Source organism: Lepidochelys olivacea (assembly GCF_965140295.1).
Source record: "Lepidochelys olivacea isolate rLepOli2 genome assembly, chromosome: 1".
NCBI lineage: Eukaryota > Metazoa > Chordata > Testudines > Cheloniidae > Lepidochelys > Lepidochelys olivacea.
The window spans coordinates 118,562,336-118,584,732 of record NC_140411.1 but is presented as its reverse complement, the minus strand read 5'-3'; the positions used below and the strand labels follow the sequence as shown (position 1 = coordinate 118,584,732).

At 39.1% G+C, this 22,397-nt stretch overlaps 1 protein-coding gene across 2 annotated transcripts in view; it reads left to right on the top strand.

The window, feature by feature from the left end:
* The window catches only part of IL18R1 (interleukin 18 receptor 1), a 41,012-nt gene that overhangs the window by 6,000 nt on the left and 12,615 nt on the right, over positions 1-22,397 (top strand). For both annotated transcript variants that reach the window (XM_084610305.1, XM_084610306.1), the window contains 5 exons: positions 968-1,208; positions 5,372-5,549; positions 7,515-7,668; positions 8,612-8,677; positions 12,084-12,234. In XM_084610305.1, the coding sequence (XP_084466431.1) occupies positions 968-1,208; positions 5,372-5,549; positions 7,515-7,668; positions 8,612-8,677; positions 12,084-12,234 (790 nt within the window). The remainder of the gene's footprint in view (positions 1-967; positions 1,209-5,371; positions 5,550-7,514; positions 7,669-8,611; positions 8,678-12,083; positions 12,235-22,397) is intronic.

Sequence of the window (22,397 nt, the reverse complement as noted above, 5' to 3'; positions counted from 1 at the left end):
CTTTGCAGTTTAGATAGACCCATCTTCAAACAGCAAAATTGTGAAAGGAGAGGAAAAAAGATGGTCTTAGAGACCAGATTCTGCCACCCTCCCTTACTAAAAGTAGTACCTTAGGTCCTGATCCAAAGTAGTTACAGTCAGCGGAACAATTCCAATTGATTAAATGGGCTTTGGATCAGGGCCTTACTCTGTAAGTAAGGCCCCACTGAAATCAATTAAGTAAGGTACTATCCCACCTGAATAAGGATTGCAGAATTGGGCTTTGACAGAGAGCTGAGAACTAACAGCTGAGCCAGCACTCTGATCACTTAAACACCAATTAAATCCCCCACCCCCAGGCTGGACCTGACTGTGCCTAATTAGTGGATTAGAATGGTCTGAGGAGGACTAAAAAGGTAATTAACCCATTAACCCAGACGGTAGAAGAAAGCAGAGGAAGGAAAATGCTGTGGAGGGGCAAGCTAGTGGAGTAGAACCAAAAAGGGTCTATGGAAGGAGAGATTTCTTCCCTGTACTTGGCAGAGGAGAAACTGATGCTGTAAATGATGTGGTCAGTAAAGCGGGGGAAGAGCAATGTAAATAATTATAGGGTGGTGTTTAACAATAGAAAGTCTCTGAATGATCTGTGTAGAAAGAGTAGAAGATAGGAGCAGGATCATGCTCTATCACACAGACCCTTACAGATGTTTCCTGAAGTCCATGGGGAAAAACTCCCATTTCCCACCTTCCTCTAGCCATGAAAAGTTTTGCCTGAGTAAGGGCTGAATAAAGATTTGAAAACTGGATCTTCAGATTGGAATAAATATTGATTCCCTCATATGGCCACACTCTTCAGTAGCTATTAGGCCTGCTGGAAGAAAATCTGTTTAGAAAGAAACAAGATAGACAGCAACTGTCATTAGAATCAGTCCAGTCTCCTTATCTGAAAACAGTGTTTTGCTTCCTAACCATTCTTTTTTCTGTGAAGAAGAGCTGTGCCCCTTGCGTCGCTCCATTGATGTACTTGAAGGGGAATATTTTTTCCTTTGCTTCCCTGGATCAATACAAGATAAGCTTTGCAGTAAAACATACACAGTGACCTGGTTCAAAGAAAGCGAAGGAAAGGTGAATTTGATCCAAGCAACACAGAGACTTGTTTTAAATGGGAGATTTCTGGAGTTTTGGCCAGCTGAACTCAGTGACCTGGGGAATTACATATACAGACTCAGGTGAGTACACATGCCCAGTGGATAATGTAGAGTCTTTGCAACTGTATGAAAATAGGACCCGATCCTCTACTACCAGAACCTTGTGTAGTCATTAGCACTTATGCAAAGGGGTACAGAAAGCTACATTTACCCAAGTAGTATCATGTTACATTCATGTGCACAACTCTAAATAACTACACAGAGTGCAAAGCAGTGGAGAATTGAGCTCATAAAGTTTACAATTAATTGCAGGTAGACAGACCCTCTAAAAGTTTAAGCAAAACTTTTGTTAAAGAAGACTAGTGTTTTTTTGTTCCTCCCAGACACAGCACATTATCTATGCTTAAAAACTGATTAATAACATATTTCTTTCAACTGATATGGAAGAGTCTTACTTCCATGGGTAAGTAATGACTTACTTTGGATGATTTAGTTGGGATTGGTCCTGCTCTGGGCTGGGGGTTGGACTAGATGTCCTCCAGAGGTCCCTTCCAACTCTGTTATTCTGTGATTCTACTTGCATTGAGTAAGTAACTGACTGTGTTCCCTTTGAAATCAGTGGGACTAATTGTATGTTAAGGTAACACACAAGATGAGTAAGAATGGCATAATTAGGCTCTGGCTTTTATACAGAACTTTACATCTTTGGCATTATTAAAAGCACAAATGGAATTTGCTGATTTTTAGTTGAGTATGCTCTTTCACCTCAGAATAGCTTTTACAAAGCCGTGACTCAAATGGAGCTGTAAGACTAGTGCACTTTTAGTTGTGATATTGTTCAGTAGGGCAGGAAGAAAGTGTGGTTTAACAGTGGTTAAATCAAGTTTTGAAAAGGTGAAGATGTTTCTATTATAATTGACTTATACTGAAATTACAGAACATTTCAAGACAAAGGCTAAAATAATAATTCCTTTTTAATAGTGTATTATGTAAGCAGTGGTTTGTGCTTTGATTACCGGAAAATTTTAAAGGGCTCTTTTCTGTTTATAAAATACAGAGTAGATGTGTGACTGCAGATATATAGCACTGAAAAATACAAAACTCAGTTCTCCAATAATAAAAAGGGCTAGAATTTCATGAACTACAACTTTATATTAGACCTAATTTACCAACAGAAAGCCTCCATTATTTTTTTAAATGTCCAAAAATTGTAATTAGTTTCTAATATGATTTTATTTGTTGATTTTTAAATTAACTTTATTTAAATATGAACTTAAAAATTATAGGAACGATTTTTAGAATTTTTGATAGTATCAAAATGGTTATCAATTAAATTGTTGATTAAAAGTATTGACATTTTTCATGAAAATTGAAAAATGTCAACCATTTTTTCAAGAAATTTCATTATAGAAAAAAAGTCATTTTCAGTTGAAAATTTGCAACTGGCTTTACTGGACAATGTACTAAAAGAAATAGGTGAAATTGATTGAATTATATGTTCATGTTATAGTCTTTACTCAGCTCTTTTGACCCTGGAGAAAAATAGAGGTTCCTTAGATAAAGCAGAAATGCACCAATGAAACATTTTCACAACAAATCAGTGTTCTGATGGGAAAAGCAGACAATAAAAACAAAATCAAACAAACCAAGCCCCTCCCTCCCTCAATAAATAAATAAATGAAATGAGTGCAGTTTTGTTTATTGAGGCAATTTAACAGTTTAGCACAGAGTTGACCACAGTTAGCCCCATTTCTTGTCATGAAGGTTCCTGCTACATTTGACAAGTGGAGTTGACTGACAATCTTTACCACACATCTGTGGTGTTGTTTGTATGGTTTTGTGCATCTCATATCCTAAATTCCTGTGGTTACTACAAATCAGGTCAAATAAGCTCTTCCATAGTTGTGACCTTGTAACTAGGTAAATTGTAAGTAACTGAAAAAAAAAAATTAGAGGTGGAAGTCAGTGACAAGCAAATGACACACTTTAAGGCTCTGAGCCTGCAAATACTTCCGCATGTATTTAGCTTTATGCATGTATGGCCCTGTTGAAGTCAATGCGACTATACCCATTCTTGAAGCTGAACATATGCTTACATGCTTTGGGAACAGAATGCTCAGCACTCAACTGTAAAGTGGTAATACTAAGTCAAAATCTGACCTTGATAGTGAAATGGCTGAGGGGTGATTTGTAATCTAATATGTACAGTATTTTTTTTTTTGTAAAATCTTAATTGCTACTTTATGAATTTTCACTTTCCAATGTGCTTTGCTGAGCCAGGCTACATGTTTTGAGTTTTAGTCAAATAGTGATTTTGTAATACCATATTCCCCACAAAGTACAACCAAAGAACTAAAGTGAAAGCCAAGACAGAAAGATAAAACCTCATGGAGTGTAAGAGACAAGGATGTCTCTTAATGGATGTTGACTAAAATCTTATATGTGGTAGACTGGATTGGAGATGCTCCAAGCCAAATTCATACCTAGTGTAAGGGTCGTCATCTATAGAGTTGCACCTGTTTACACCAGGTCTGAATTTGGCCCAACATCTTCAGTGTGTTGTGCAGCTAACTGTGAAGTTATTTCACAGAATGTGTTATCACAGAGGGAGGGCCTCTCTTATTATGCTGAGGGACTGTCTAATGGGAGGAAGTATGACCTTGCGGTTGAGCACTGTGCTAGGATTAAAAAAAGATGTGGGTTCAGTTCCTCATTCTATCACAGGCTTCCCATGATTTTGGGCAAGTCAGTTAGTTTGTCCATCTCTATTCCCCATCTGCAAATTCTAGATGATAATACTTCCCTACCTCACCGGGGTGTAGTAACAATAGATCTATTATTAATTCTCAGGTGACAAAGGTCATGTTGAGCATATAAATAAATAGGTTAACTTTTCCTGCTTTCTTCGTTTTCCCTCTTGTGATACACAACTAATTTTTAGACTGTGCCACGCCAATTTTTTTTGGATTGGTTTACTCTGACTCCCCATACATTTATTAATCAGAACATGAGGCCAATGTTTAATCCACTCCTTTCTTCTGAAATTATGACTGTTATATAGATCATATATTTGAAAACAGTATCAGTGGGTATTTCCTCTAATAGAACTATCTCCAACTCAGTCCAGACTAAATAAAACAAAAGTAGCTTAGTATTTATTTTAGGATTCAACAGAGAAATTATATATAAAATAAAGGATGTTTAACATTAACAATGTTGTTCAGGGTCATACAGAAGGCTGATAAAACTACAAAACATATTTGGTACACTAGAATTGGGAAAACGTTAAAATAATTTAATTGAGTAAAAGCTGAATTTGCTTTGGTGGTATTCATGGCTCTTTTTATTGCAAACATTTTTATTTGTGATATTTTTTGTTAGCAAGTATGTTAATGTAAAGCAAAAGTCTGTGAGTACTCTTGCAAATCAAGCTACTTGTTTAGATGCCTTAATGTATAATTGAGAGCTTCATTTTAGGCGCCTTTTTTGAAACGTTGATTATTGCCTTTCAGTAACATTCATCTTTCCCCAATACTTTAATTCCCTCAAGACTCCTCCAGATCACATTTGGCCCACATTAATGTACATGGGAATATTCAACAATGAAAGTATTTACATACTGTATAAAAATAATTAACTCTGTCTTTCAGGTAATATGTAGCTATGAAACAAAGTGTCTTTGTTCAGTAGTAATTTGAGCTTCTCCATGAAACCCTCAGGATTTGTGAACATTTTCACAAATACTTTGCTGGTTGTCTGTACAGCAACAATGAATAATGTGACCACATGAACAACGGCAGAGTGAGCTTGCCAAGTTTATTTGTTCATAAATATTCACAAATCACTTTTTAAATTATTATCACTACATCAAACCTTAGTGAATTAGATGAGTAAGTCTATAAATCCACTAACTAGTCATTTTTAACTACTTGAGCATCGTTAGGCTAATTTGTATGTATACTTGCCACCATATATTGTTATATTATTATAAATAATTATGAAACTGAATGATTTCATGATTCTGTTTTGATATGCTTATCTGTTACTTAAGCTGGGCCTTTACTGAAAATAACACCTAGTTTATGTGGGGAAGTAAAGAAAAGGAAGTAAAATAAAATGGGGCAATATTGGTATGCTTTTTTTCTAATGATTATATTTTAGGTATATATTTTTTATTTTGTTGTATAATTACCCTACCTACATGACTTTAAAAAACACCCAAAATTGTTTTTTTTATTCCATAGCAATGGAACGTATAATGTCACATTACAAAAGTGGTCCCTGAATGTACTCAAAAGAAGTAAAGACAGTTGTTTTAACACAAATCATTTATCCAGGCAAGTTGAAGATGTTGGAAGAGGTTATACACTGAAATGCAATGCTGTGCACCACAATAAAAATGTCACTATAATGTGGTACAAGGTAAGTAACCAAAAATATCACCACCCAAATTAGTAGTAAAAAAAAAAATAATGAAATGTTAGACCTTGGGAAAGGTAGATTACAAACTTACAAACATCTAAAAGGTTTCAGAGTAGTTCTACAGTCATGTAAAAATCTTCAGTAATTCTGGTAAGTGACACAGTTCTTAGTACAGACACACAAAAGAAAACCCATTTGTCTACTTGCAAAGATTTGCAAGATAAAGTATACTAGCAATTAGGAATTACTTATGATCTCAGGGTTGGGGAATGGTAAAATATTTGATGCTAGAACCTACCTGATAAATTACCCAGCCTCAACTCTCTTTAGTGCATGTGGGATCCTGACACTAAAAGGAGTGCAAAGGGACTTAACCTGAGTGTTGGGATTTGCTTATATGGTAGTTGGCAGCTTGGAAGTTTTGGTGTTTCAGATCATTTATAGCATTAAGAGATGTAAAATAAATTCCATTGTTTAAAGTGAACCATAAGTCTCTTCTGTACTACAAATACACCAAATCAGGGGACCTGATTACAACAGTTGCAGTTGTAGTGAACTGTGTTCCATAATTGGGCTAAAGCCTTGGACACATTCCTTTAGTCTTCCTATCTCTTCACCATGTTGGGTAGCCCTCTCCATTCCTCCATGGATTTATATGGATACTGTTTGTCCGCTTCCAACAGTTGCGATCAGAGATGTTGCATGCTCATTTTGGAGCATAGGAGCTACCATACTAGATCAGATCAGTGGTCGGTCCGTCCTGTCTCTTGACAGTGGTCAATATCATTTGTTTCAGAGGAAAGTGCAAGAAATGCTGGAGTAGTCAGTTATTAGTTAACCTGCTCCAGGGAAAGTTTCCTCCTGACCCGCAATGGTTAGAGGTTGGTGTGTGCCCTGAAGCATGGGGGTTTATATCTCTTTCCAAACTCCTATTTGCTTTTTAATTTTTACTTTATAACCCTGGAAATATTTATTACCCATATAAATGTCCCATCCTCCTTTGAACCCAGCTAAGCGCTTGGCCTCAGTGGTAACTTGTGATGATGAGTCCAACAGGCTAAGTGTACATTGTGTGAAAAAGTATTTCCTTTTATCCGTTTTATATGTGCTACCTTCAGCATTCATTGAATGTCCCTTTCTTCTTGTATAATGAGAGGGTGAATAGAAGTGCCTTATCTATCTGCTTTATACCATTCATTTGTAAAGCACTGGTCTAATTTGGGAATAGTGTTCTACCAAACAGAATTTTTTGTGAAATTCTTCACAACAATTCAAATCTTTTTTTAATCAAAACCATTATTGAAATGGTTAAAAATTTTGAAAAAAAAATGACAAAGGGGTTGTTTTGAACCCTGGAAACAATTCTGAAATGTTGATTCCCCTCACCTTCCCCCCCCCATTTTTGATGAGTACTATTTCCGTGTGTATGCAAATCACATTCCAACTGTGGCAATGCTGAGACACACACATGGCACACTAGAGAACAACTTCTTTGAGTAATGGATTGGCTAAGCTTGCAGAGCCTAGCCAAATTTTCGAAAAATGGATACTTAAAATTCAGTTCCTAAATCTATATTTAGACACTGTGAGTAAATGGCCTGATTTTCAAAAATACTGAGCAACCATGGAGGGATTTGAAAATGAGATAATTTTTTAAAATCTTGGTCCCAGTTTTCAACATGAGACTCTCTCTGGTGCCCAAATCCTGTGATTGAGTACTCAGTTTGGTACTTAATCTACATGATTATTTTGGATTACTCTCATTTCTTATTTTGTGTGCTATATTGTCATTTGGCTGTCCCAATGCTGTATTTGGGTGCCCATGTTTGAAAATTGGACCTCAGCCTCTCTTAGCCATCTCTGAGCATTCTCCCCCAAAGGTTTCATTTTAAAATATTTTCTCATTTGAAGCTTCAGAGTGTATCCATAGCATGAAAATTATTTAAATTTTCTTTATTGAAACAGAACTGTAACATCTATAACTCTGCAAACGAGAAGGAACTGGATTTTTCTAGTTTAAAGATTGAAGACTCTGGGAATTACACATGTGTTGTTTCAATTAGTCATGCAGGAAAGGCATTCAACACCACAAGTACAACAGAGCTGATGGTGAAAGATGGTAAGATTGTTTTCTTAGGCGTCTGAAGACGATATAATTAAATATTTAATGGAGGCTTCCTATGCAAAGTCCATTTTCTCAGGCTTTGTGAAGAGGAAAGATGTAGGTCATTATCTCTAACTGTAGATATCATTAGGTCATGTATTTATTGCATATTGTGATCAGTTCAAACTGGACAATGTTGTTCAGTCTAATTGTTGAAGAGGCACCATCTACCAATATAAGTGTGCTGAATATTTTAGAATTCAACATTAAAAATAATGAAGATGGGCTATGGACTAGAGAGAAGCTCTTTGAAATTAAGTAAAATCCTCTGAAATATGAATGATCGAGTGAACTTGAAACATGTTCCAATCTATTGTAGTTCTTGTTATGTACTGTACAGTGTACACAGAACTATATCTCTCTTCCCCCAGGGAAAGCAAAACTCTTTGACTTTGCACTTTGACTTATTTTATAAGTAAGCTTCTTAATAATTTAAAAAGCAAAAAGAGACAAGCAAAAAAAAAATCTACTGGTTTTATTTAGTCTTATGTGAATGTTCTGATTTCTCCTTTTCTCCCTGCCCCCCTCGCCAGCTTCCACCTCTTCCGTTCTGTTAAATTTAGCCACAGTAATAAATGCAACGATTTCAGAAGCGGTCTTGGAGATGAATCTTTGAGGACCTCATAAATGGAACACTTTATGAGTTCATGGAAAAAAATTCAACAGGACATACCATTTTGCTGTTTTAAACTACTTGGTAATGCCAGAGCATCAGCTGTTGTTACTCAGATGAAATTATACTGCTGATTCATCAGTGTTCATAAATATATTACTAGTAGGCTGAAATCTATATGATATGCTTAAGCATGGGTTTTTGAAATAGAGCCATTTGTATAATTTTACAGAGGTGGGATGTTAGAAAAATGGCATTTTAAAATATTGCTTTTTTTTTTCTTAGATGCAGCAGAAGTTGTTAAATTGGAGATAATTGAACCTGGAGAAATTTATGTTGAAACACAAATAGGTATCTAATTATATAAATAATCTTTGTGAATGTATGTTGTTTTGTTCTGATCTCTATATGGTGTATGTTTAGTGAAACTCAGAACTGTCTGCAAGTTCTCTTTGCTCAGATCCATAGCTACCTACTGGGCCTAAGTGTTGATTTGTGGCTTCCCTATTTCAGATGAGTCATCATTGATAGTAACTGGCATAAACATTCACTGAGTTCAGCTACCTTGTTCAAGAGGAAACTGAGATGCTCACTATGGCCAGCAAAAGGAAGTTCTAGTCACGTTTCCTGGTTCTGTAGACCTCAAAGCCACATTGGATGGCTGACACAGGAGGGATAGGTCATCAAGTGGATAGTAAGGCAGAGCGACCCCTTTAATGTGTGGTTCAGTGTGTTTTAGGATGCCTTTCTGTACAGAGACATGGAAAGTAGGAAGGTTGGCAAACCTGTCAACACAGCCAGTTAGGCAGACCTGTCTGAACTGCAGAAGAACTACTGTAGTACACATTTGTGCCAAGAGCACTAGTAAAGCCAAAATCTTGTATGCCCCAGTGGATAGGAGCAGTGCATTAACTAACTTGTGTGTGGACACATACTTTGTGTGGCGTAAAACAGGTTAGTTTATTTAAAAACATGTTAGAGCTACACTTTAGGTGAGTAGCGGATATAGTTTTCAATCCCTGCAAACTGTGATTCAGTATTTAATGTGTGTAGTAGCTGAGTTAGACAGATTTTCATATGGATCCTATAAGGAGGATTCTAAAAACAATTCCATTTGAACTGTGTGCTGTGACAATGGTGCTCAATCTACGTCAACTTCCTATAGCCATTTATTTAAAATGTGCCTGCACAAACCTTACAGTTTGACAGCTACCTTATAAAACATGCAGAGATATTTTAAATGAAGTTACTTTGTGGATTATGAGGACAAAGTACCTTGGAAGTGTGGATGGGTACTGACATTGCATTCTTGGAATGATGTTTTAAGTTAAAAAATAACTGCAGATCAGGCTTCATGTGACAAATTCCTTAGAAAATTGGCTTTCTAGTAATACCTGAATCTCAGTGGGTTAGAAAATGATCTCTTTGAATTCTTTGAGAACAGCATACCACATCCTGTTCTATATGATGTCCTTGATCATCTACAGATGGGGGGAAAATACTCTGAGTTGTCTTGGTACAAGAACTGGCCCAGGGACACAATTAACTTTTAGCACAACTGGTCCTTTGATTGCAGCTTAGTCTGGACTCAGTTTAGCCTCATGTACATTGATGCAGATGATACATTGATTGATTCTTATTGGCTGCGAAGCTTGGAGGAGATCAGCAACACATACTTCCTGCTCCTAGAGTCTGAGGCCTGGATCCAGAAAAGGTCTTTAGTGTTGCAATGCTGAGCATCACAGTGCCTAACTTCTAAGTGCCTAGAAAATTACAGGAACACCATTGCAATCCACAAAGCTTGAGTTAGGTTCCTAGGCTCCTTATGCAATGAATGGGGAGATCTAGGCAGCTTACAATGTGATCCCCAAGCCAGAATGCTAGGTGGGTACCCACCTAAACTATCCAATAAGAGATGCTGATGAGAGGAGTGTGTTCCAGGGCATGGAGGCACCTGTCTCTGCTTAATTATCCATGAATGGGAACTCACCACCTGGAGTCAGACAGTTTAGGCACCTAAGGCATTTATTGAGGTAGGTACCTGCCTTACTGCCATCCACCAGATGTCTGAAGGAGTTGGTGGTGCCCACCTTATACCTTTTACCCCAGTGGTTAGAGCACTCGCCTGGGATGTGGGAGCCGCAGGTTCAAATCCCCCCGTCTCTGCCAGAGGGGAAGAAAAGATTTGAACAGAGGATTTCCCACTTCTCAGGCAAGTGCTTGAACCATTGGGATATTCTTGTCTGGGTTCTCTGTCTCTCCTGTTGAAGTTCTTCCATTGTGTTTAAATGATGATCTCTCTCTTTCTGTCTCTGGCCCAATGACTGTTTAAGTATTTATCCACAAAGGTGTGGCCACTGGGCAAGAGCAAGCGAGAAAGTGAGCAGAAACTCTGTAGCCTGGTGGTTAGGAAACCCATGTGGGAGACCCAGGTTGCAGTCCCCCTGCTCGAATTGTTCCTTCGTTATTTATCCATAGTGCAACAGGAGAGACTGAGAGAGCCCCACATCAGCCTGTCTCATAGCTTGGTGGGTAGAGCACACTTCTATGTGATGGGAGACCCATTTTCAAATCCATTCTCCCCTTCTGGCAAAAGGGGGAACTGAATTCTGGTCTCCCATGTCCTATATGAGTATGCAATCACTGGGCTAAAAGTTACAAGAACAGCATCACCACAGCCTCCTCTGTCCAATTTTGAATGGGACCCAGTTTGGAAGGTGGCCACTGAGCAAGCCTATTAGATCTGGCCCCACACGCTTCTTGGGTGGATGAATGTCTGTCTTTCCCAAGTTTGTGAATCACTCTGGGGCTTAGGTGGGAGATGGGTGTCTGGATGCCTAGAGAGATGCAGTGTGCTCAAAGGCAGAAACTTAAGCACCATGGGATCTGTTACCCTGACATAGGCCCAAGTGAGTTTAGGCACCTACAAGGTTCAGCAGGAGTTTTGAGGATCACAGTGGTGCCAAAACTGGAACTTAGGCACCTAAACCCCAAGCCTCTTTGGAACTGGGCCCGAGCCACCAAACAATGCCCACGGAGTTCTAAAATCAGGCAGCTATTTGACCTCTCGGTTTACGTTGCATACAGTGCATAGCAATAACAAAACCAAGAATGTTTCTCTGAAAATGAAATGCCTGTGCTATTAAATTAACCTTACAGTTTTTGAGAGTCTCTAAGCTGATTACTTTCACAATACATGGGCAAACGTAGTTGCAAAATGTCGGCACCTGTAGCTGACACAGCTACAATGCTTCATCATTGCACAGAAAATAGCTTGTGATGTAGGGATATTTCTTCTAGTATGGAAGACTTTTGTGTGGAGATGTGAGAGAAGGCTTTTGTAATCTTGTGGGTCACCTACCCATCAGAAACCTGGTTTGAATATATATTGTTAGTTAAATAACAGGGGCATATAAGGTGTTAAGATGGAAATGGCTCATCACCCCTCAACTATAGGTCATCTGAATGTCTATCAGTTGAAAATTGCCATCAGCTGAAGTGATCCAAATGCATTGCTAGTATCTCAACTGTTAAAGGGCTCAAAATGCTTTAAGGAGTTCAGTCAATTTTCAGTGCACTTGTGTGGATACTGTAATACACAGAAAGGTTGGCTGTATTTTTCGACATGCCGGAAGCCACACTGAAGGTTGTCCTATGACATCCAGATTGCATCTCTGGCAATCAGACTCCCCATTGCATTGTGAACGTTTGCACTATTCCTATGAGCGGATGTTAATTTTTATATTGGTTTGCCTAGGTAAAGAAGTGGTACTCAACTGCACAGTTTTCTTGGGTTACTCAGATGCTGCCAAGCCAATATACCTCCTGCACTGGGTAGTCAAAAATTTAAATTCATGTTCAGAGAGCACTAAGGAGGAACAATCAATATGTGAAAAGGAGTATGATTTGTAAGTATGTTTACTGCAAAATGTTTTTCTTCAGTGTTTGTGCAATATAACATACTGCATTTTGTGTTCTGCTAGTTAAGTGTAACATCTGAGTTTCCTTCAGTCCTGTCTCTCACAATCTACCTATCAGCTGGCCATAGGTTTCCATGCAGGATGTCTGTGATCATGACTTTTAATGTAGCTTAACATTTTTTTTTAAGACTGTCAGGTTTTCACTGTATGTACATGTGCAATGCTGTAGGCATAGTCATAATTATGCTGGAGTCTCCCATTGTTCTGCTCTTTGCCTCAGTAGAGGCTTCCTTGGCAGTAGCATCGATGTACACTCCTGCTGGAGTTTAACTGTGAAAATTAACAATGAGAAGGGGAGAGAAATATGTATCAGTAGTAGAGCTATGCAGGAACTAGAATTTCTGTTCCACAAAACATTCTGAGATATTGAAATTTCAAAATTTTCCAAGAAAGGAAATTATTGAAAAAAAAATTCATTTTGGGACAGTGAGACTGGTTCTGTTTCATTTTTGTAACAATGAAACATTTTGTTTTGAATTTGATTTATTTTTTTTTAAATTTCTAAACTAAAAATTGTTTTAACATGATAAATCAGAAAAAAATCTGATTTTTTTCTAAATGAAAATTTGTAGAAATCAACACATTTCATCAGACATTTTCTGATGAAAAAACATGGTCAGAATTTTTTAAACTAGCTCTAATCAAGAGCCATTTGGTGGGTAAACTATACTCCGATTCCAGGGGCCTGAAAAGTGTCACACATCCTGTACTGATGTGCATGTTATGAACATGCCTAGAGCTCTAGCGGTTGTACTAAGAGAGCTGTTGTACATTCAGCTCAATGATGACTGAACAGATTGTCATTAGCTTGTTTGAATAGTCCAGGAAGGAGAACTATCAGGCTTCCCCATACATATTAGAGTTAGGGGCTGGCTGTTTCATTTGAAAATAGGGAAACTGAAGTTACCCAGAGGCTGCAAAGGCATCCAGCCTCTTAAATACTGGCTAATTTTATTTAACTGTTGGATGTGTGAAATGCCAGTTATTGGCCAACTGTTAGCTTCAGCACAAGTGAAGCTCTGTGCCTGATTAAGGGGAGGAGCTGTTTGCTGTGAGGATAGAGTGATATTTTCCTCTCCAGTTGACTGAGCTTTAAATATGGAAGTTACAGAGTATGATGATAGAGGTGGGGCTAGCTATGTAACAAATATTGAACATGCTAGATCTTCAGAAGAAGACCTGTGTTGCACATGGACAAGTGTGGGGATTGATTTTGCTTGACTTGTTCATGTGTCTCTAGCTCATTTACTACATTGGATTGAACTGCTATTTGAACAAGTGGTGTTTTACTCCTCGCCCAGAGATCAAATTTTAAAGGTTAAAAGACTGAAGTCTAAAAGATTGTGTGTTGGTAGCATTTAAAATTGGTGGGTGGTTAAGAAGATTTGGGGTCTGAGAGATAGTCTTTGTTTTAGAGGATATAGAATAGATAAAGTAAAAAAGAACCAGTAAGAGAATGATTATCTGAATGGTTCTCTCCCTTGCCTCCCCGCCAGTTACAAGAAAGGGTAAGGATAAGGACTTTTCCAAAAATTCTGTTGGTGCAGATGTACCAGGCTGGGTTGGCTCTAGATTCTAATGCACAGAAGTTAACAGGTAATCAAAGAATTGAAGAAGAAAGAATTGGGGAATTAATTATAACTGTAAATCCAGTGGGGCGATTTGTACTGGTAACTTATAAATTGAGACTGCTAGTACAGAACTGACTTGACCAGCTAGATGGTGCTCTACAGAGCTTTTATAAAATTGTTATTAAAATTATATCATGGAACATTAACAGCCTCAAAAGTAAAGCTCGTGATCTGGAACTTAAAACTTATTTAGTGCAATTTGATATAATATTTTTACAAGAAACCTGGCTTACCAAAGATGAATCTTTGTATCTCTCAGGCTATGAATTTTGTTTGGAAGGATCTATTAAACATGTTAGGGCAAATCAGTTACTGGTCAAGCCCTTTTCATTTCGATCAATATCCTGCTATAGCTACACTAATATATAGTATTAGTTCTGGGTAAATCCTATCCTCAAGCTTGTAGTATCACCTTTCTAGATAATATTTTAATGAATGCTCATTTGATTCCCCTGTTACAATGAAGCTATATGGGCAGAGTTAGAATCTATTATTGAGATGCTGGCTGCTTGGAAATTATCCAATTCTTATAGGTGATTTTCATGCTCAGTTGGGTGGGGAAGATAAGAAATTGCAGCGTCTTTCAAATAGTACTTTTAATGACCAGTTGTTTGTCCTTCCCCCAAGAAATTCTAAAGATAAAGTAATAAACTCAGCAGGCTGGATATTTTTGGTGATTTTGGACAGATTCGGGCTGGGAATACTAAATGGTAGGGGCAGTGATGACATAGTGGGTCATTTGATTTATACCTCTCTTAGAGGGACAAGTATGACTGACTATACTGAAGTTCCAATTTTAAGTTGGCCTTGTTTTGCTAACTTTTCAGTGGCCCTTAAATATGATAGTGACCTTCTACCCCTCCAGGTTAATTTTTGCTATCTGGCCCCATTACATCAGCTGATCCCTGTTGGACAGTATTTCACTTCTAATTTCAAAGCCTTACATGCAAGGCGAAGTAAGTGTAATCCATTGGTTAAATCTAAAATTAAAGAGAATCTCTCCTGTAATTATCAGCTAGGGTGAAAAAAACCCACATCTTTTAGACCTTAGAGATGTGCATATATCACTTAATGTGTATAACAATATTGTACATAAATTACAGGTACCAAAAAGGGTTATTCCTTCCCTCTGAAAGATAAAATAATTTGGTATGACAGCAATTGTTTTCATAAAAAAGAAAACTGTTAGATGATGGCAAGGGAGGCCAGGAAAGGAAGCTCACAGGATTCCACCCAAAAGCTAGTTAATTTTAGGAAGCTTTATAAAAAATTGCCAAAAGAAAAAAGATGGAACATTGCATGGCATTGTGGAAAGAATTCAAATTTGCTGCCAAAATGAAAAATTCTTTACTTTTTTGGAAACTGGTAGCAATGGGTTCCAAGAAGATCAGGAGTAATATTTTTCTGTACTTCATAATGATAGGCCATCTATCACGCCGTCTGGAGTGGCTCACAACCCTGAGTCCCTACCTCAGGGCAGACTGTCAAAAAAAGGGCAGACCCCAAACTGGTGGTATGTCCTATAATTATATTTCACCAAGCCACAGACAAATGTGAACTCCTGGATCATAGAATCATAGAAGATTAGGGTTGGAAGAGACCTCCGGAGATCATAGAGTCCAACTCCTTGCAGGACCAACCCCAACTAAATCATCCCAGCCAAGGCTTTGTCAAGCCGGGCCTTAAAAACCTCAAAGGATGGATATTCCACCACTTCCCTAGATAACCCATTCCAGTGCTTCACCACCCTCCTAGTGAAATAGTTTTTCCTAATATCTAACCTAGATCTCCCGCACTGCAACTTGAGACCATTGCTCCTTGTTCTGTCATTTGCCATCACTGAAAACAGCCTAGCTCCATCCTTTTTGGAACCCACCTTTAGGTAGTTGAAGGCTGCTATCAAATCCTCCCTCACTCTTCTCTTCTGCAGACTAAATAATCCCAGTTCCCTCAGCTTCTCCTCATAAGTCATGTGCCCCAGCCCCCTAATAATTTTTGTTGCCCTCTGCTGGACTATCTCCAATTTGTTCACATCCTTTCTGCAGTGGGAGGCCCAAAACTGGATGCAGTACTCCAGATGTGGCCTCACCAGTGTCAAATAGAGGGGAATAATCACTTCCCCTGATCTGCTGGCAATGCTCCTACTAATGCAGCCCAATATGCCGTTAGCCTTCTTGGCAACAAGGGCACACTGTTGACTCATATCCAGCTTCTCGTCCACTGTAATCCCCAGGTCCTTTTCTGCAGAACTGCCACTTAGCCTGTCGGTCCCCAGCCTGTGGCAGTGCATAGGATTCTTCCATCCTAAGTGCAGGACTCTGTACTCGTCCTTGTTGAACCTCATCCAATTTCTTTTGGCCCAATCCTCCAATTTGTCTAGGTCACTCAGGACTCTATCCCTACCCTCCATCATATCTACCTCTCCCCCCAGCTTAGTGTCATCTGCAAACTTGCTGAGGGTGCAATCAATGAAGATGAAGATGTTGAACCAAACCAGCCCCAGGACTGACCCCTGGCGCACTGTACTTGATACCAGCTGCCAGTTAGACATTGAGCTGTTGATCACTGCCTGCTGAGCCCGACGATTTAGCCTGCTTTCCACCTTATAGTCCATTCATCCAATCCATACTTTTTTAACGTGCTGGCAAGAATTCTGTGGGAGACCATATCAAAAGCTTTGCTAAAGTCAAGATATATCACATCCACCGCTTTCCCCATATCCACAGAGCCAGTTGTCTCATCATAGAAGGCAATCAGATTGGTCAGGCATGACTTGCCCTTTCGGAATCCATGTTGAATGTTCCTGATCACTTTCCTCTCCTCCAAGGGTTTCAAAATGGATTCCTTGAGGACCTATTCCATGATTTTTTCCAGGGACTGAGTTGAGGCTGTAAGCCCCCGGATTCTCCTCCTTCCCTTTTTTAAAGATGGGCACTATATTTCCCTTTTTCCAATTGTCCGGGACCTCACCCAATCGCCACAAGTTTTTAAAGGTAATGGCCAATGGCTCTGCGATCACATCAGCCTACTCCCTCAGCACCCTCGGATGCAGCGCATCCGGCCCCATGGACTTGTGCACATCTTGTGCACAGCTTTTCTAAATAGTCCTTAACCTGTTCTTTCACCACTGAGGGCTGCTCACCTCCTCCCCATATTGTGCTGCCCAGTGCAGCAGTCTGGGAGCTGACCATGCCTGTGAAGACCAAGGCAAAAAAAGCATTGAGTACTTCAGCTTTTTCAACATCATCTGTCACTAGTTGCCTCCCCCATTCAGTAAAGGTCTCACACTTTCCCTGACCACCTTCTTGTTGCTAACATACCTGTAGAAATCCTTCTTATTACCTTTCACATCCCTTGCTAGCTGAAATTCCAGTTGTGCTTTGGCCTTCCTGATTACACCCCTGCACACTTGAGCAATATTTTTATACTCCTCCCTAGTTATCTGTCCAAGTTTCCACTTCTTGTAGGCTTTCTTTTTGTGTTTAAGCTCACTGAAGATTTTTCTGTTAAGTCAAGCTGGTTGCCTGCCATATTTGCTATTCTTTCTGCACATTGGGATGGTTTGTTCCTGCGCCCTCAATAAGGCTTCTTTAAAATACAGCCAGCTCTCCTGGACTCCTTTCCCCCTCATATTAGCCTCTCAGGGGATCCTGTCCATCAGTTCCCTGAGGGAGTCCAAGTGTGCTTTTCTGAAGTCCAGAGTCCGTATTCTGCTGCTCTCCTTTCTTCCTTTAGTTAGGATCCTGAACTCAACAATCTCATGGATACTACTGCCTAGGTTGCCACCCACTTCTACTTCCCCTACCAATTCCTCCCTGTTTATGAGCAGCAGGTCAAGAGGAGCACAACCCCTAGTCCGTTCCTCCAGCATTTGCACCAGGAAGTTGTCCCCAACACTCTCCAAAAACTTTCTGGATTGTCTGTGCACTGCTGTATTGCTCTCCCAGCAGATGTCAAGGTGATTGAAGTTCCCCTTGAGAACTGGGGCCTGTGATCTGGTTGTCTGAAGAAAGCCTTGTCTACCTTATCTTTCTGGTCTGGTGGTCTATAGCAGACGCTCACCACGACATCACCCTTGTTCCTCTTGCCTCTAAACTTAACCCAAAGACTCTCAACAGGCTTTTTTCCAGTTTCATAATGTAGTTCTGAGCAATCAGTCTGCTCTCTTACATACAGTGCACCTTTTCTCCCCTGCCTGTCCTTCCTGAACAGTTTATACCCATCCATGACAGTGCTCCAGTCATGTGAGTTACCCCACCAAGTCTCTGTCACTCCAATCACGTCATAGTTCCTTGACTATGCCAGAACTTCCAATTCTTCCTGCTTGTTTCCCAGGCTTCTTGCTTTTGTGTACAGGCACCTAAGATATTTTTCATGAATAATTGAGCTGACATCAAAGACAACGCCTATAGCCAATTCTGTAATAAACTATCTAAAGGTTTATTAGCTAGGAAAAATAAATAGAGTTATTTACAGGTTAAAGCAAGTCAACATATATACACAAATGCATTGCAGTTTAAATTCTAAGAGTGACAGAGTTGTAGAGATCTGTCAATTCAAAATGTCTTTCAGGCAGACCTAGGGGTAACCTCTGGGGATCTCTGGCTTCAGTTTAATGTCTCTGGCCCCATGAGAGTTCAAACAGTGAAGAGATGAAATATTTTCCTGTGTCTTTGTTTTATTTCCTTCATTCAGCCTCCAAGTCCATAGGATGAGCTTCCTTGCATGGAGCATTTCCAAGGTGCCATTGGGCCATTAACCAATCCTTTGTATTGTGACATTCCTTGATGACTTACCTGATTTTAATAGTTCTGGATGGGCAGGAAGAAATACTCCTTCCCATCTGTGTTCACAAGTTTAGAGCAAACATTTTCCAAGTGATACAGCAAAACTTACATATTTCCTTATAGCATGGAATACAGACATTACATTAATACATGCAGCAACTTACAAACATTCTATAGACTCTAAACACTAAATACATTCTTATAAGACTAATACCTATTTTGAGCAACGCTAATACATAAGTGAACTGGTCCGGTCTCCAGCTATGAGTTTGTCATCTCTTAGCTAATGCCTGCTACGTTGGCAAGAGCTGGCACCTGGCCTGCCAGCATCACACCATCTAATAACTTTTTGGCACGATCAGCTCTGGTAGCCTCCATTCCCTGTTCCCTTCTAGACTGTTCTGCAGTATCCAGTGAGGAAGTTAACTTTTTAATTGATCAATAATGCTGTAATAAAGCACCATGGAAGGTTTTTATCCCTGTAGAAGTATTTAAGGTAAACGTTGACTAGTGGGCACCTGTTTTGGCTAAACTTTTCTCTAATATAAATAATACAAGGATTTTCTCCTCAGGTTGGGCTATCAATATTATTATTCCACTTTATAAAAAAGGGGAATAGAAAAGACTCTGGGAATTGCCACCCAGTTAATTTATTAGACTTACACTAGATATCTTTTGGCGAGACTAGGGAGCTGGGCAGGAAAAGATAATTTATTTGCTGAGGAACAAGCTGGTTTCCAAAAGGGCCACTCCACTACAGATAATTGTTTTTTTTTCTTATTTGTTTCACAAATATGTGCCTCCTTCAGGGGAGGAAATTGTATGCAGCTTTTCTTGGTCTAAAATTGACCTTTGATTGTATTGATGGGGATCGTCTGTGGGGCAAATTGGAGATTGCTGGAATAGATCCCTGGTTACTTTTTCTTTTAAGAGGTCTTCACAGACAGACAGTGACCAAGACTGGGATAGGCCTGTGGATAATGAACTGATTCTATTTCAGTTACAAAGGGGGTTCAACAGGGCTGTCTTTTAGCCCTTTTCTTCGTAATTTTATATTGATGATTTTGTTCTAGCATTAAAACGGGCTCAGTATTTCCCCCCGTAAAACCATGAATCACACTGTGACTATCTTTTTATATGCAAATATGGTTTTACTGTCACAGGCACCTTTGTGATTGAAGTGTTTTTTAAATGTGTTTGGTTTATACTCACAATGGGAAGGTCTCTTGATAAATTATGCCAAAGATAAAGTAATTGTCTTTAGTCAGAGACGGAGGTTGCATAAATGGAAGTTTGATGGCATTATATTGAACAAGTTAGCTCTTTTGGCTATCTGGGTATCTGGTTCTCACAAAATGGCTTGTGGGACAAGCATATTCAGGTAACAAAAGAGAAGGTCTCAGATTCAGTGCAATAGTGTTAACATTTTATCTGGACTTCTGGGGTCAATTGAAGTGCACTAGGCCTTAGAGTGTTTGAGGCTAACGTATAAGCTCAAATTTTCTATGGCACAGAAATGTGGGGGTAGAATGAGTCCCTGGGGCTGGAAGTGATTCCATACAAATTTCTTAGGAAGATTTTTGGTCTGCCAGATAATACTGCAGTCATCCTCCTTAGAGCTGAGACAAGTATGAACTCTATGCTGTCCAAAGTCCTAAATTGTAGCATTAATTTTTGGATTTGAATAAGATGTACCCACAGCATTTGCCAAGGTTATGCTTAGAGGAACAGCTCAGCAGGACTCTCTCTCATAAATTTCCTTGGTTAGAGCATATTCAAAATTCTTTGCATTCTCTAGGTTTCACAGAATGGAAATGATTAGATTTAAGTTTAAAAAGGTGAAATCCATGATCAAATCAGGAATAGAGGATATTAATAAGCAATTGGATATGGCAGTTGTCTCTATTTCAGATGTCATCATGGTTTCTCCTTGTTAAAAAAAAGACATATAGTTATGCCAGATATTTAGACAGTCTGTGTAATAACACACTGCCTTCACAGCTCTCCATTACCTGTCCATGCAGACAGCTTATTTAGAAGGCTGGTATGCTGGAATTGAGAATTTTAACTGCCTTTGTCCATGTAGTTTAGGGCATGTGGAAGATCTATCCCATCATTTATCACACTGTAATTTGGATTGCCACTTGAGGTTAAAAAGCTTTCTATATTTTTGTCCTGGATGCCTTGTTTTGTGACCTCTCAAAAAATAGATTTCAGAGTAGCAGCCTTGTTAGTCTGTATCCGCAAAAAGAACAGGAGTATTTGTGGCACCTTAGAGACTAACAAATTTATTTGAGCAATACAGTAGGATGATTTTATATACACAGAGAACATGAAACAGTGGGTGTTACCATATACATTATAACGAGAGTGATAAGTTAAGGTGAGCTATTATCAGCGGGAGAGAAAAAAAACCTTTTGTAGTGATAATCGAAATGGGCCATTTCCAGCAGTTGACAAGAACGTGTGAGGAACAGTCGGGGGGGAAAAATAAACATGGGGGAATAGTTTTACTTTGTGTAATGACCAATCTTATTTAATCTTTTTATTACTGACTTCGGCACAAAAAGTGAGTGTGTGCTAATAAAGTTTGCGGCTGATACAAAGCTGGGAGGTATTGCCAATTTAGAGAAGGACCGGGATATCATATAGGAGGATCTGGGTGATCTTGTAAACTGGAGTAATAGTAATAGGATGAAATTTAATAGTGAGAAGTGTAAGGTCATGCATTTAGGGATTAATAACAAGACTTTTAGTTATAAGCTGGGGATGCATCAATTAGAGGAAGAGAAGGACCTTGGAGTATTGGTTGATCACAGGATGACTATAAGCCACCAATGTGATATGGCCGTGAAAAAATCTAATGCAGTCTTGGGATGCATCAGGCGAAGTATTTCCAGTAGAGATAAGGAGGAGTTAGTACCATTATACAAGGCACTGGTGAGACCTCACCTGGAATACTGTGTGCAGTTCTGGTCTCCCATGTTTAAGAAGGATGAATTCAAACTGGAACAGGTACAGAGAAGGGCTACTAGGATGGTCTGAGGAATGGAAAATTTGTCTTATGAAAGGAGACTCAAGGAGCTTGGCTTGTTTAGCCTAACCAAAAGAAGGTTGAGGGGAGATATGATTGCTCTCTATAAATATATCAGAGGGATAAATACCGGAGAGGGAGAGGAATTATTTAAGCTCAGTACCAATGTGGGCACAAGAACAAATGGATATAAACTGGCCATTAGGAAGTTTAGACTTGAAATTAGACAAAGGTTTTTAACCACCAGAGGAGTGAAGTTCTGGAATAGCCTTCCAAGGGAAGCAGTGGGGGCAAAAGACCTATCTGGCTTCAAGATTAAACTTGATAAGTTTATGGAGGAGATGGTATGATGGGATAACATGATTTTGACAATTAATTGATCTTTAACTATTCACAATTGATCTTTAACTAAATAGGCCCAATGGCCTGTGATGTGATGTTAGATGGGGTGGGATCTGAGTTACTACAGAGAATTCTTTCCTAGGTATCTGGCTGGTGAATCTTGCCCATATGCTCAGGGTTCAGCTGATCACCATATTTGGGGTCGGGAAGGAATTTTCCTCCAGGGCAGATTGGAAGAGGCCCTGGGGGTTTTTCACCTTCTTCTGTAGCATGGGGCACGGGTCACTTGCTGGAGGA